General features: G+C 49.9%; 1 protein-coding gene and 1 long non-coding RNA gene across 5 annotated transcripts in view; both read left to right on the forward strand.

Moving 5' to 3' along the window:
- Positions 1-14,229, forward strand: part of CTIF (cap binding complex dependent translation initiation factor) — a 150,506-nt gene that overhangs the window by 116,859 nt on the left and 19,418 nt on the right. For all 4 annotated transcript variants that reach the window (XM_027724323.2, XM_027724322.2, XM_027724324.2 and 1 more), the window contains one exon: positions 12,597-12,752. In XM_027724323.2, the coding sequence (XP_027580124.1) occupies positions 12,597-12,752 (156 nt within the window). The remainder of the gene's footprint in view (positions 1-12,596; positions 12,753-14,229) is intronic.
- LOC120325141 lies at positions 7,417-7,921 on the forward strand. Its single transcript, XR_005567011.1, has 2 exons — positions 7,417-7,448; positions 7,554-7,921. It is a non-coding gene; the product is annotated as an uncharacterized LOC120325141 (long non-coding RNA).

Here is a 14,229-nt window from a genome sequence, read left to right on the forward strand (position 1 = left end):
GTTGAGCCAGACCCCAAATTAAACGATCAGTGGGATTGCACTGTGTGTCAGCCCGAGCCCAGGGATGAGTTTTGGGGATCACAGCCCTTTTGAGAAGGAGAGTTGCAGCTGGAGGTGGCCACAGGGCCAGTGATGTAGCAGCAAGTGTCACAGGGGATGCCAAGGGGCTTGTCCCCACAGCCCTGCAGGTCACTGGGGTCAGGAGTCCATCTGATGCAGCTACAGTCATGGCTCTGCATGGAAAAGGTGTTTAGTTCAGGGTAGCAGTGCATCATGCAGTTGAGAGATTGATGGGAAACAGGTCTAAGATTCTAAAAAAAACCCTTTAGAGTGTAAAGACTGGCATATTTGACTTTAATTCATTGTCTTGGTAAGGTTTTTTATTGCAGTGCTCAGGTGTGTTGTGGGAAATAGCCATTAGCTGTACTCTGTAAATAAACAATGTGTGGTTTCTCATGGATCCTTTACACCTTGGAGGGGCCAAGATTTCAAGGCCGTTGTGGGGACCAGCCCCTGCTCCAGCACATAATGTGACCTCAGGGATGGTACCTAGTGTCTGTCATCTCTGCTGGGCAGTGGATGCCCTATATGAGTATCTTCCAGTGGTGGTGGGACTCAGCAGAGGCTCCTTTTGGTCCTCTAGGCTGCTGGTGAGGAATGTCAGGAGCATCCCTGGCTGAGCTGCTGCTGCCTGCTAAAAGCACAGCCAAGTTCAGATCAGGGGGCTTAAGGTGGTGGGGCCTGTGCACACCCTGTGTGTGGGGCTGCAGTGCAGAGCAGAGGCTCTGCTGGGCTCTAGGTGGAGACTGTAGACTGCTCAGCATGCCTGCATCCTGCCTGCATCCTGCCTGCATCCTGCCTGCATCCTGCCTGCAGTGCTGGGACAAAGCCAGGCAGCAGTCTGCCACTGGGGTGGGCTCCTAGCTGCCCCCAGCCATTGATGGTAGGTGAGGATGCTGGGGGTCCTGATAGGAGAGGCAGGGATAAAAAAAAAATGAACCCCAAAATTCATTTATGTATTGACTGAGAGGTGAGGAAAGGGAGGGGGACACTTCAGTGTTGAGATCCCTCCAGCTCAGGCTGGACTGGCATCAGCTCCTACTCTCCGTTTGCTCCTGAAAGGCTCAAATCCAAGCCCGGGATGTGGGAGTATGTTCCTGCCAGCCCAGGGACTCAGCTGGCCTAAGGCACCCTCCTGACAGACCATCTGCTCCTGCCTGCACCAACATAAATCCGGCTCAGGCTGCTGCAGGCACCCCAAGGTGGGGATTTCAGGATGCTGCAGGGTTGGAAGACCCCTGCTGCCCATACCCACAGCCCCCTTGGGATTCCCAGCCCTAGTCTCAGGTGGTTCCCTTCTTCACCTCACCTGGAGAGAGGATTTTTGGAGGCTCACTAGGGACCCTGTGATGCATCACCCTGATTGCGACCCCTCCTGAAAACCCCCACATCCCCCAGTCACTTTGACAGTAAATGAAGCATCATCCTTCTGACACAGAAGGACACTGGAGAAGCACGTGCCAGGGACATCACCTCCTGAGCCAAGGCCAGAGCAGACACACAAGCCAGCATCAGCCCAGAGATGGAGTTTGGGTAGGAGGATATTGGAGAGGGCAATGCTCTTTTTCTTTCCTGGGGAAGGGGGAAAATGAGATAACTTGTGCTTTGCCCATTCCCTGGCATCACTTGGACACAGGTCCATGACATACAGGGGATGCTGTTGTGCTCACCAGGAGGAAATCTCTTGGTTGAAGGTTTTCTAGCTGAATCACAGGAATTTGTACAAGATTCAGTTTCCAACCAGATGGACTTTATTGCTGTGGTGGCAGCCAAAGGGATGGTCCTGTGTGACCTGCAGCATGAGCACCCTCATCATCCCCCAGCCAGGCTTAGGCTCAGGTTTTTTTCTCACTGGTGGATATTTTTGCATGTTGCTCTCTGTCAAAATCTGAGTTTGGAGGATCAATGCTTCCATGAAGTCCACATCCCTTTTACCTCCCCTGAGGGGGATCATTTTGCACAGCCTCATCTTTTCCTGCTGCTGACGTTTGAACAAGCAAATTGCAAAATGATGGTGGAAAGGGGCTTCAGCAGGGTAAGTCCTGGGAGCAGAGGAGACAGAAGATACTTGGGGTGTGAGGAATGAGACATCAGAATTATTTCAAGTCCCTGTCCTCCAGCTTGCCAGGCCTGATACTGATGCAAAACACAGCATCTAAGTCTTGGGGACAGGAGCAAAGAATGTGAGGCTGGATGATGCTTCCCCATCTTGACACATCCTCTGGTCTCATCAGCTGTGCTGCCACCCATGGGGTCCCCCCATGCTCTCTGCCCTCACTGAGCATCCAAAACCAGTGCTTCCTTTTCCCCTCCCAGTGATAAATTTCTTCACTTTTCTTTACTCTTTTTCTTTTTTAATAGCTATTGCTCTACGTATTAATTTTTTATTAAAGAGGGCCTAGGAGGCAGCGCTGGGAGTCCAAACCCAGCAACCTGGTCTAGTGGAAGGTGTCCTTCCTATCCAGGGGGGTTGGAACAGGATGATCTTTAAGGTCCCTTCCAACCCAAAGTATTCTGTGATTCTATGATAACACTTCCAGTCCAGGAGCAGCAGGAACTGAAAGTGAAGACGATGGGAGTGAAGTGCCCATCAGCTAAGGAAATAGTGTCAGGCTGGAAAAACAAAACCTTTCCATTTCTGCCCAGTTAATAAGAGTAAGGTGTGTTTCTTTGCATCTCTTTAATATTCCAACCCATACCATACGGTGATGCTCAAAGTCTGCTGATATGCTGCAAAATGAGTCATGGTAATCATGAGCATCCCTTTGGAGATACAAGGCATGGAGGGATCAAAGAGATGCAAAGTATGGTGGGATCGAAGGCTTTTGCTGGTTGATGTTGTTTTCTACAAGTCTTTTCTGTAATCTCAGCTTTCCCAGCACGGACAGGCAACTTCGGGGGCATCGTAAGGTGCTCCATACCTACATGCTTCAAGGGATGAGCAGAAAAGATTAATGCATCTTTTACCTCCCTTAAAAAAAAAAAAAAAGAAAAGAAAACAAAGAAAGAAAACAACAACATTTCTTATAGCAAAAGCTCCCTGGCTGCATAGAATTTGTAAATATTAGCCCCTGAGGAAGATTTTTCTGAACTTCTTTGAGTAAATAACATTTTTTAGCAGACTGGTACTTCACCTTCAGGTCTTGATTTTCAGGGATCTCTTGTCCCCCATCCCAGACCTGTGTTTTCCAGCAAGAGGATCCAGCACCGGTACCCAATGGCCATCGAATGCCTGGCCGTGGTGGTGGGAGGGACACAGTGAAAAGCAGACGGAGGAGATAAGAGGGTTTTCAGCCTTTTTGCTTTCCAGCGTGTTTGCTCAGCGACGTTGAGTGCTGGGCCAGAGCCACCACCTCCCTGCAGACTAAACAGTTGCAGTGTTTTCTCCCATGACCGAAAGAATTTAGTAAAGGGTCCCGGTATGAAACTTTACACGAACTCTGGGTGCCACAAATATCTGTGGCTGGGAGTCTGTTAACTCCTCCAGTTCCTTGATCATCCATGTGGTTCATTCTCTGGGCAGATGAAAGGAAAGCCCATCCCACAACGAATCTGGACAGCTGCCTGCCGGACCCCCGTGCTCTCCCACCCACCGAGTTTTTGTGCATCCATCTTTCTGGGTTTTTTGCTTTTTTGTAAAGGAGGGAGCCAAGAATTCTGGCCATAATGGGGCGCTGGAGTACTCAGTTCAGGAAAGACCTGTTAGAGTGGGTCCAGAGGAGGATGCTCCAAGGGCTGGAGCCCCTCTGCTCTGGAACCAGGCTGGGAGAGCTGGGGGTGTTCAGCCTGGAGAAGAGAAGGCTTCAGAGAGACCTGAGAGCCCCTTCCAGGGCCTAAAGGGGCTCTAGGAGAGCTGGAGAGGGACTTGGGACAAGGGATGGAGGGGTAGGACACAAGGAATGGCTTCCCACTGCCAGGGTGCAGGGTCAGATGGGATATTGGGAAGGAATTGTTGTCTGTGAGGGTGGTGAGGTCCTGGCACAGGTTGCCCAGAGAAGCTGTGGCTGCCTCATCCCTGGAAGTGTCCAAGGCCAGGTTAGATGGGGCTTGGAGCAACCATGTCTAGTGGAAGGTGTCCCTGCCCATGGCAGGGAGTTGGAATTAGATGGTCTTTTAAAGCCCTTTCCAACCCTGATTCTATAATGCCTCATACCTCTGTTTATAGCCACCTCTGTGCACTGACATCCATCCAAAAGTTGTCAGCTTCCCTGCATCACAGAGTTCGAGAGCTTCCACTTCAGGGGTAGGATTTGGGGATGGAGAAAGCCTGGGGGGCTTCATTCATCCATTGGTCCTGGCTTGAGGAGAAGCAGAGGCCAAGCCTCAGTTCCTTGCACTCCACAGCCAGCTCAGCAGATTGATGGTCCCAGTGCCATCTCATGGTGAACACCATCAAGCATGTACTTCCTGGGAAGGTGTCAGCATCCCACAGGAGAACATTCTGCTGCCAGCTGCCAGGCACCCAGGAAAATCCCTCCTCGGACTGAGCCAGTGTAAGCCAGGAGCGCCTGTGCGGAAAAGCTCCCGATGGCAAACAGGATTAGCTGCCTGCTTTTCCCCAGCTGGTTTCATTCATCCACAGACAGGCTGGCCTTTCAATGGACACAGCTTCAGTTCGAGTGCAGGAGGAATTCCTCCAGCCCTGGTGCCTGGACCAAGCAGCACCTGCTTCCAGAGCCACTTTTCCTCCTCTTATATCCCTCTTTCTTGTCTTGGCCTGTCCCCATAGATCTCTTGTCACCTCCACCTTATACAGAGGACACATTGCTTGTGCAGAGCTTAGAATAAGAATGCATCCTGCTGGCAAAATCCAGCTGGTCCCTCCTGCATCCTCCCAGGCTGCAAGGCTGGGCACACATCTCAAGATGTGGCGTTTGCAAGCAGGATCCATCTGTCAGCCACAGTTGATGTTCCCAGTCATCACCCCAAGTTGGTGTTGGGAGTGGGATGGGCATTTTTTCAGGTGCAAAAGTGACCTCTGAACAGATGTGGGGATGGTGTTGAGACTCAGACCCTGCCCTAATGTGGGGAAGGGTTTGCTAACTGCCCACCAAACCATCCCCACCCATATAAAGTAGCCTCCAAATATTTTTTTCTGGGATTTCTTCATACCGTTATGGTTTTACACTGAGCTCCTGCCCATGGGGTGAGAGATTTACATTAATATGTTTTTCCATGGAGCTGGGGTGTCAGTGCTGCTGCAGATTGCTGGGATGAGCAGGGATCCACTGTGTTTGATCCCCTCTCTTCCTACCACCTCTGTGGTAGTGGAGGAGGGGATTGCTGGCCTAGGGTTGGGATGCTCTAAGGGACATGGATGCTTTGTCCCCATCACAGAGGGAAGGACTCTTGTTGTCTCCCGACATCTGAAGGTAGCCCAGGGTTTCCCACACACACTTGTAAAGGCAAAGGGCACATCACTGCCTTGAGGTTCCCACAGTAGCAAGACTTACATGAGTAAAATGAATATAACAAGGATCTTCTGAAATGCTGCAGAGGAGCAAGGCTGCTGAGTGACAGCTGCCTCCTCTGGGCATTACAGCCATGGGGTGTCTGCAGGGCTGGGTCAAACGGTTGCCCCAGCTGCTCTGATGACAACCCAACAAGGAAATTAATTTGCATTTCTTTGTGGTCCCTTGTCTCCTCTCCAGTCCCTCTTCACAGGACTGAGAGATTGGCTTCTGGTTCCCAAACACATCATTAGTTCCCTATCTGTGTGTCCTGCAGATTGCAGATCTGTCTGTGTCCCTCTGCTCACTGTAAGATCCAGCTGAGGCTGGTAATGATGTTTTGCTGTGTCTGGGTTCGTGGGATAACAAGCCTTTAAAGTGATGATAAACTGCTGTTATCCAGCTGAGCTGACACCCTGGCACGTGTTTGGGAATCCGGAAAGGTGTGAGATAGGAAGGGCGGCAATAAAAATTAAGTGACAAGGAAGACAACTCCGTCACCTGGGTAGCGCTGGAGGAGGCGCTGGCAAACACCCAGGGCAAAGTGGTGTTTGCTGTTGGTAGTGCACAGACCATGCTGCTGAATTCACCCTCCTGGTCCGCTCAGAGCCCTCACCCGGACAGTCCTCCAGGATCTCTAGCAACTGCGAGGTTAACAGCAACATTTTTATTTGCACATCCGTCATTATGTCCCCACCAGGGTGATTTAAACCTGAGATAAATCAATAATTAACTGCTTGCACCTCCGAAGCCCCCAAGGACCTCACAGACATCACTAGCTCAAGCCATGAGACGCCCACGTTGGGTGGGTAATTGCTGCTGATCCCAGATTGGGAGCCAGATATAGAGAGGTCACGGTGAGACCAGAGGGCAGGAGGTTCAAGTGACCACTCACTTGGTCACCTCGGGGTGTTTGTAGACACAGGAAGTGCCCACAGCTCCTGTTGGCTCTGATCATCAGCTGCCTCAGTTACCCAGACCTGGGAATTTAAAAATCATTGTGTTCCTAATCCTGGGAGTTTGCCTATCCTTTAGAAGAACCAGGAGTTTTCTGACCTTACTTTCCCCTTCCTGCTCAGATTCTTCTGAGAGAAATAAGCACTGTTTGTGTCTGCCTGGTGGCTGAAGGATCTTTGGTGAGTTGTTCTTGTAGAATTGGAAGAATTCCACATCCCTGGAAGTGTCCAAGGCCAGGTTGGATGGGTCTTGGAGCAACCTGGTCTACTGGAAGGTGTCCCTGCCCATGGCAGGAGACGGGGACAAGATGAGCCTTAAGGTCCCTTCCAACCCAAACATTCTATGATTCTGTGATTCTATTATTTGGTCAGTGACATCTAATGGAAGTTACAAGTCATCTGGTGATCAACTGATGGGTGGTAGGTGTCCATGGGGTGATGGTCACAGCCCTGGTAACCTGGACCTTCACTGTGCATTTTGGAGACCCCTCTGATTAAAATAATTCACAGACCTGTGGCCATCATGAAATCAGGTCCACACCGAAGGCCACCAATGGGATTTCCTCCCCTTCCCAAAAGGGCCAAAACACCCCGAGAAGAAGCTGGTGCACATTCGTGGGATGCAGATCCAACCTGGAGGAAACGACGTGATGAAAGTCTGTGGGAGTGAAATGCCTCATGGCTGGGTGAAGCCAGGACCTTTGCAAGGCTGGGCACAGGGTGTCATCTGTAATTTAAAAGCTTTATCTGCTTTAAATGTCAATAGCTCCTTTCTTGGAGTCATAATAATTGCCATGATTTGCATGTCTCAGTCACACGCCCCAGAGCGCTTTGCAGAGGGAGATGAGTAAATCATTCCCCTTTACTGGATGGGAAATCAGGGTACAGAGGTGATGGGAGCCCACACAGGGCTGGAAATGAACCTCAGTCTCCTGTGCTGCTCTTTTCCAGGTTCTACATGGAAGCTGTTGGCTCAAAGCAGGTTTCCTATCATCATCTTCCTCTGCTTTGTCTTGTTGTCCCTGTACTGGCAGCGTGGGCAGGAATGGTGTGGTGGGATCTCAATGTGGTTCTGTCCTTGGGTCAGACAAAGAGGCCTGGAGTGTTGCTGCGGGAGGCTGAAGGGAGAGCAGAGCCCATGGAAGAGCTGATGGTCCTGCCATGTCCCACCATCTCCGGCAAAGGAGTTTGTGTAGTGGTGTCCATGGAGTGAAATATTCCCAGTGAAGCTGTGAGTGGCACAGAGGAGCTCGTTGAGACCCTGACCATCCATGGGCAGAGCAGTTTGATCACTCCCTGTACTGTCACAAGTTCTTCCAGCACCTCCCGAGCTTCTTCTGAATGCCAGTGCTACAAACTACTCATCTCACTGGGTTATACTCCTCAGAAAGCAAAGCTACACTCCAGAACCTCCTCCTAGCCAGGACCTAAATACAAGTAGAATTTAAATTGTAAGCAAGGAGCAATGCAGTGATGTTAACTGTGCAAAATATCATTTATGGAGTCTAGGAAGGTCTGGGGAGGGAGTGGGTGGAGGGTGTGCTTCTCCGGGACAGCAGCAAAGGACGGAGGCTGTCTCAACCTCTACCCACCAGCTCCCTCCTCCAACCCACTTGATTTATCTCAGGCCCCTTCCAAAGAGCCATTTAGGGCTCCAGCCTTTTGCAGCACATTGCCAGGAAGATCAACTATTTAGCACAGCCTCTCTCAGCTTTTTATATAGCTCCTAGCACGGATATCTAAGCATTATATATTTCTTTTTGTGCAGTATTTCTGACTCAGTATTTCCTGCCTCCTTGACAATGACTGAGTAAACAGCAGAGCTGCCAGAGGAAGAGCCCTGTGTTTACAGAGCAACAAGCCCAAATGTGTCTTTTTTTTTTTCCATCAGAAGGTGGCGATGCTTAAATTAACCCTCATTTTTATCCCACACTAAACTTTTGCCCTCAGTTGCTGCTGACAGAGTCAGCCATGAGTCGGTGGACCCAGATCTGGGGAAAAGTTATTTGGAACTCGTCTTAAAAAAAGTGTGGCAAACTCCCAAGGGATGAATTTTCAGCTGCAGCTGTCTGGGCTGGAGTGAGGGCTTAGATCCGATGGCAAAACGCTGCTTCTCATCCCACTTGACTCTGCTGCCCACCAAAAATGTTAGAGGATGGGTCTGCCTCCTCTCCCATGGAATGGCCATTCCTCTTGGCTCTTCTAGCTTGGTCCTAGGCTTGGAGAGGTCTCAGGATAGTGTTGCATGCCCTGCACCTACACTGGGATGAGGAGTGGGCTTTCATTTGGGTGCAGGAGTGGAGATGCCCAAGATAAAGGTGTTTTGAATTTCCATTGCTGGCAGGAACTTCAGCCAAGCTTACAAAGGGTCCAACAGGGGATGTCAGAAGATGGGCTGAGCCATGGGCCATCTCTATGATGTGTGAATACAGGCCACCCTGACCTACTGATCACATATGGTGAGGCCCAACATGATGAACATGCTCAGCCTTCAGGTTTATGCCCCAAACTTGTCCTGTATGAGACCTCTTTAGAGGTCCCCTTGGCATCCTCCCACTTGCCACGTGGTTTCCCGATGAATTCTTCTCCCAAACCAGGCAGAGAAGGGTGGTCAACCCTGCTACCTGGTATAAATACATTTTATTTTAAACTATAGGCACTGAATGAAGGTCATCCCGTAAACACACCCAGATTATCTACAGGCCAGAGCACCCCCAAATTAGTAATACAATTCGTGTTTAAAAATACAGCCAAACTGATGAAAGATAATTTGCTTGCTGCCCTGACATCACCACCTAGGCATGGGGCAAGCCAATCCACAGGTTATTTTTATATAACTCCATGAGGCATTTCCAGAGCAAATAAAGTTCACTGGGCAGGGCAGTGACCCAGCAGTCTGGTTTCAGAGCTTTTCAGCCCCCTCAAGGCTTGTCACTGGTGTGTGGAGGTCTGCAGGTCAGGGCATGGCTTCATCAGAAGTGCCCCGGGCATGCAGGACGTGGGGGTTGTTCCCTGCTGAGCCGCTCTTCCCTGCTGGCCAGCTCCTCAACTTTCCCCTGTGGTTGCTCTGCCTCATCCCTTTTGGTTGCACACCCTTTGGTCTCCATGTTCTCCAAGGGTCTCAGGTCCTGCTGGGAGCATGGCTGACCTGCAGCCAGGTGAATTGCTCGTGTAAATCCACGGATCAAACAACCTGGATGGTCTCCTCAGACATGGACACCCCAAGGGAGGTGGGACACCTCTGCATGGGTGGCATTCAGGTTGGCTTGCCCATCTGTACACTCTGTGGTACTGGTCAAACCTGCTGTCTGGAACCCAAATTTAAGGACGGAGCACCTTCCTTGTGCACCCCTCATGCCAAATCTAAAGCAGATGGGTCTGTCAGGATGCTTCAAGATAGTCCTGGCACTGCAAGTCCAGCTGCCATGGAAGTTCCTGCCAGGCCCAGCCCTGGCCTGTAGGCAGGTGTGGCCTAGAAAACCTCTAGGAAGGTTCTTTTCCTACTTTGTCAGAGGAATCCGTATCACTCCCTTCTTTTACAGAGTGCATGCAAATCATCTCCTTTTTCAAAATTTGGCCCAACCTGAGTCTGCAGATGGAGCAAAATTACTCCTACTGTGGCATCACATTCTGGGTGAAAGTGATCTCGGTGACTTCTGCATCCATGCCACATTCCATCCCCCTCTCCCATCCTTCATGATGGTCCATCAAAGTCTGCACAAGCTTTTTTGTGACTGAAGGAGACAGGGGACCCCAGTCCCTTTTCTTTTACAAGGGTCTTCTTCAGCTGCAAAGTTGGGGGCAGTGTTCATTCATGTCTCTGCTGAGTGGCATCACCCACAGGCTGCCACAGGATAATAAAAAGAGAGTGATGAGTGGTGACTTCCCTTCTTGCCCAGCTCCCATCCCAGGCCTGATGAGTTTGGTTTGGTTTGCTGGTTGTTTTATGGAATTTTTAGGGGATTAGTTGGTTTGATTGTTTGGGGGTTTTTACAGAAAATATTTTTTTAAGAGAAAATGTTGAAGTCTCAGTTTTCTCTGTTGCAAGGTTGCAGAGCAGGGCACTGTGTTTGAAGCAGAAACAGGAAGGGGGAGAGTTTCCTGCAGTGGTTTTTATTCTTTCCCAGTAATCTGGGACCACAGAGCCCATGCAGTTATCCCAAGCTGCTAGGAATTTCCCAGCATGCCCCAAGGATCCCAAAGTACAGTGCAGCTCTCCAGGTACATCAGTGTGGACTTTCCCAGGCAGGACAGGGAGTGCTGGGGGCAGGATGGGTTGGGGGCTGGAGCTGGGTGGAATGCTGCATGAGATGCAGGAAACAGTACCAGGGGATAGAGAGTTCTCAGAGTATCAAGGAAATGCTCCAGGGTTCAAAGGGAGCTTTTTTCCTTCACTTTATTGGTGGACAAGGCAGATGAGGGGCATGAAATGCTCTTGCTTGGTTTTTTAATTTCTCAGTAATTCAGGGCATCATTTCTCTTTGACTTCTTTTTTGCATTAAAATTCAAGTGAAAACTCCAAAATGAGTAATTTGGTAGCTCTGGGATGATAACTTTAGCTGGCAAATAACTCCTCCATCACTGCCCAGGGACTGGCTGGATAATGAAAGGATGAACTCTGCAAACTCCCCCAGAGAGTCTGGGAAGACCCAACAGGATTTGGCTGCAGGTTGACGCTGGAGTCGCAGACACAGTTGGGCAACTCACTTATGGAAATGGGTGTAGAGAGGAATTAGTCATCATTGTTTGGCTAATAAGTGCCTTCGTTATTTTACAAGTCTTTTTCCTGCATATGCAAATACGTATTTTATTTTTCCTTTTGTAATGAAACATATAAATAGCTCCTGCCTTGGATTTTCTGTTCATGAAGTTGTGTCATGAAAATAATCATTGTGCTTTTGCCTGGCTTTCTTTAGTAGCTGCTTCACTTACCTTTGTTCTAAATGAAAGATCTCCTGTGTCTTGTCCAGGGCACGAGGGTGAACTTTGGTGTGGTGGCTTTTATATCTTCCCTGGCTTTGCAGGGAGCAGCAGCAAGGCCCTCTGTCTCAGGCAGGAGGAACAAACTCAGATGAAAAAGACAGAGGATGATTTATTTAGTTGCTGGATTTCAAATGTTGTGAAACCCACTCTGGGAACACACGGTGTGGAGAACGAACTTGTCCTCCGCTTTAATATTCCCCTGCTTAGTGTCTACTAATTTTTAGTACCAGGGAAAGGTCACTATGGAGACAGACAAGCAATATCACGTGGGATGTCATTCAAGAAGCTCTGCAGCATCACTTAGAGCCCAGGGAAACCTTCTTGACTCTGAGCACGATGCACTCCCTTGTGCCATCCTCAAGAAAGGTTTTTATTTGCTTTTCTGTGTTGTCCCGTGCTCTTTGCCACACACTCCCAACACAAACGTCCCTTTTCACATCCTGCCTTTGGACAAACCCCTGTTTTCTCCCCAGCTGGAGGACTGATGGGTAGGCATCTATCTCCCTGCTTCCTCCTGATGTTGATCCATAAATCACGTCACTGGGATAATCCTTAGTCATAGCAACCATCAGCTCAGGAGCAGGGTGACCTTTTAATGCCAAGCCCAGGCTGCCCTGATCTTCTGGTTGGGCAGGGAGCCAGTCTCTGCCATTATTTTGTGAGACACCAGCGAGCAGCCAGACCATTAGGATGTTCCTGGCCAGACACTGAGTCTGCTGAAGATATTGGAATGAATGGGCTGGGTAGGTCCACCTGGATCACCAAGCCCAGCATGGCCACCAGCTTTTCCCCTGCATTTTATTTAAGGTCTTGGTTGTGCATATGGAAAAAAGTCCCTGTGTCTGCCCTAGAGGGACAGCAGGGCACAGGGGACACCGTTTCTAGTGCAAGCCATGGCAGCTATTGCAGGAGCTGGTGGTATTTCTACAGTACCTGCCTTCTGGAGGCTTTGCTGTTTTGAAACCCCAGCCACTCCACGTGCATTGAGTAATCTCCCCACTGTTACCAAAGAGTCAGTCAGTCTGTCTGTCTTCCTCCCCCCACCCTGAGTTTCAATTTCCTCCTAATTCTCTCTTTAGACAGCCGTTGCCTCTCCGTGGCGATGCGGTTTTGCTGATGCAGCCTCCTGTCTCTGTCCCTCTTGCAGAAGGATTTCACCATGCGGGAGGAGCTGCAGCAGCGGGACGTGGAGCGCTGGCTGGGCTTCATCACCTTCCTCTGTGAAGTCTTCGGGACCATGAGGAGCAGCACTGGAGAGCCCTTTCGAGTCCTGGTCTGCCCCATCTATACCTGCCTCAGGGAGGTAAATGCCTTCAGAGTTTGTCCTTCTCCACCAAGCTGTCACGTTGCAGTTTGGAGATGCCCACGGTTCGTAGATGACAGTGGAAAGGTTGTGGCTGCCCCATCCCTGGAAGTGTTCAAGGCCAGGTTGGACTGAGCAACCTGGTCTGGTGGGAGAAGTCCCCGCCCATGGCAGGGGGTTGGATCAAGATGATCCTTAAAATCACTTTCAACCCAAGCCATTCTAGGATCCCGTGTTTGCTTTATGATTCCTAGAGATTTGCCTTGCCAGCATCAACGCTTCTCACCTCAAAGGTACCTACATCTGCAGGGATGCTTGGCTCTTCCTGCATGTTGTGTTTCTGATCATGAAAGCACAATAGTTAAAGCACGTGCTCCTTTTGTCCGAGGGTTTGCAAAGACCAACAGTTGGGATGGCAAACCCAGTGTTTGAGTTTGCAAATCCCGAAGTTGTGAAAATCCCCACCTCCCCACCTAAGCGGCTTAAAAAGCTTCTTAAGGCAGGTGAAGCCACCTGAATGGATGAGGCAGACTGAGGGGAGGAAAGAGGGAGAGAAATTAAGTCCCTTATGCCCTTACTCCCCACCTAGCGAAGAAGAAACCCAGCCCTGTCAGCAGCGTTGAGGGCATTTCAGACCCTGAGCTCCTGATGAGCTCAGGTCAGACCCTGAGCTTCCCCAGGGCTCAGGGTGGTGGCAGAAACCTCAGTAAGTATGTTCAGAAGAGACAGCTTAAGCGTTAATGTTCAGTAGAGGAGGAGAGGGCTTCCCCCCATCCTGTTTTAAAGATGGTTTTGCCTCCCGCTGCTGCCTGTAGAAGGCTTTCTCAGAAAAACCCATCTCATTCCCCAGGGTTGGAGCTGTGAATCTCAAATTGTCAGTGGTGCTTCTGTCAGGCCATAAATAACTCGCTGTAAAATAAGTTCTCCGCTAGACCTCGGGCAAGGGGGGGATAAAGAAAGTGCTGGTGATGACTCTTTTACGTGCATGGGAAGTTTTCTCTGAATGCAAACACACCATAAACGTTTTGTCTTGTTGGTAATATTGTGGGTAGAGTTCACAGATGGTGACTGTAGCTGTGAGGAGGAGCACAGGCATCGTGATGAGGCACACATATCCAGAGGAGGAGGTGGGACAGGAACACTAAGAATAGCCAAACTTCCCCAAAATCTCTGCCCACAGAGGTATGTGTCACCTTACAGGGAAGATCTTGACGTCTAGCAAAGTCCCCGTTTCCCTCTGCTTCCCATCATACTGGTGACACAACCCAGTCCTGATTCTGCCAGGATTTTTCCCTACCCGCTCCTGTCTGCTCTTGCCGTGCCATCACAGTCCCTTTTGTCACCTTTCTGGCATGTGGGGACATGGTGGTGATCTAGAGGTGAGCAGAGGGATATGAATTTCATGTATCAGGGATATTTTTTGCTACAGGGCAGCTCCATAATAAGACTTTACTAATTATATCAAGATGTCATGCAT

This window comes from Pipra filicauda, unplaced genomic scaffold (genome assembly GCF_003945595.2).
Source record: "Pipra filicauda isolate LSUMZ 115617 unplaced genomic scaffold, ASM394559v2 scaffold128_size5466820_pilon, whole genome shotgun sequence".
Classification (NCBI taxonomy): domain Eukaryota; kingdom Metazoa; phylum Chordata; class Aves; order Passeriformes; family Pipridae; genus Pipra; species Pipra filicauda.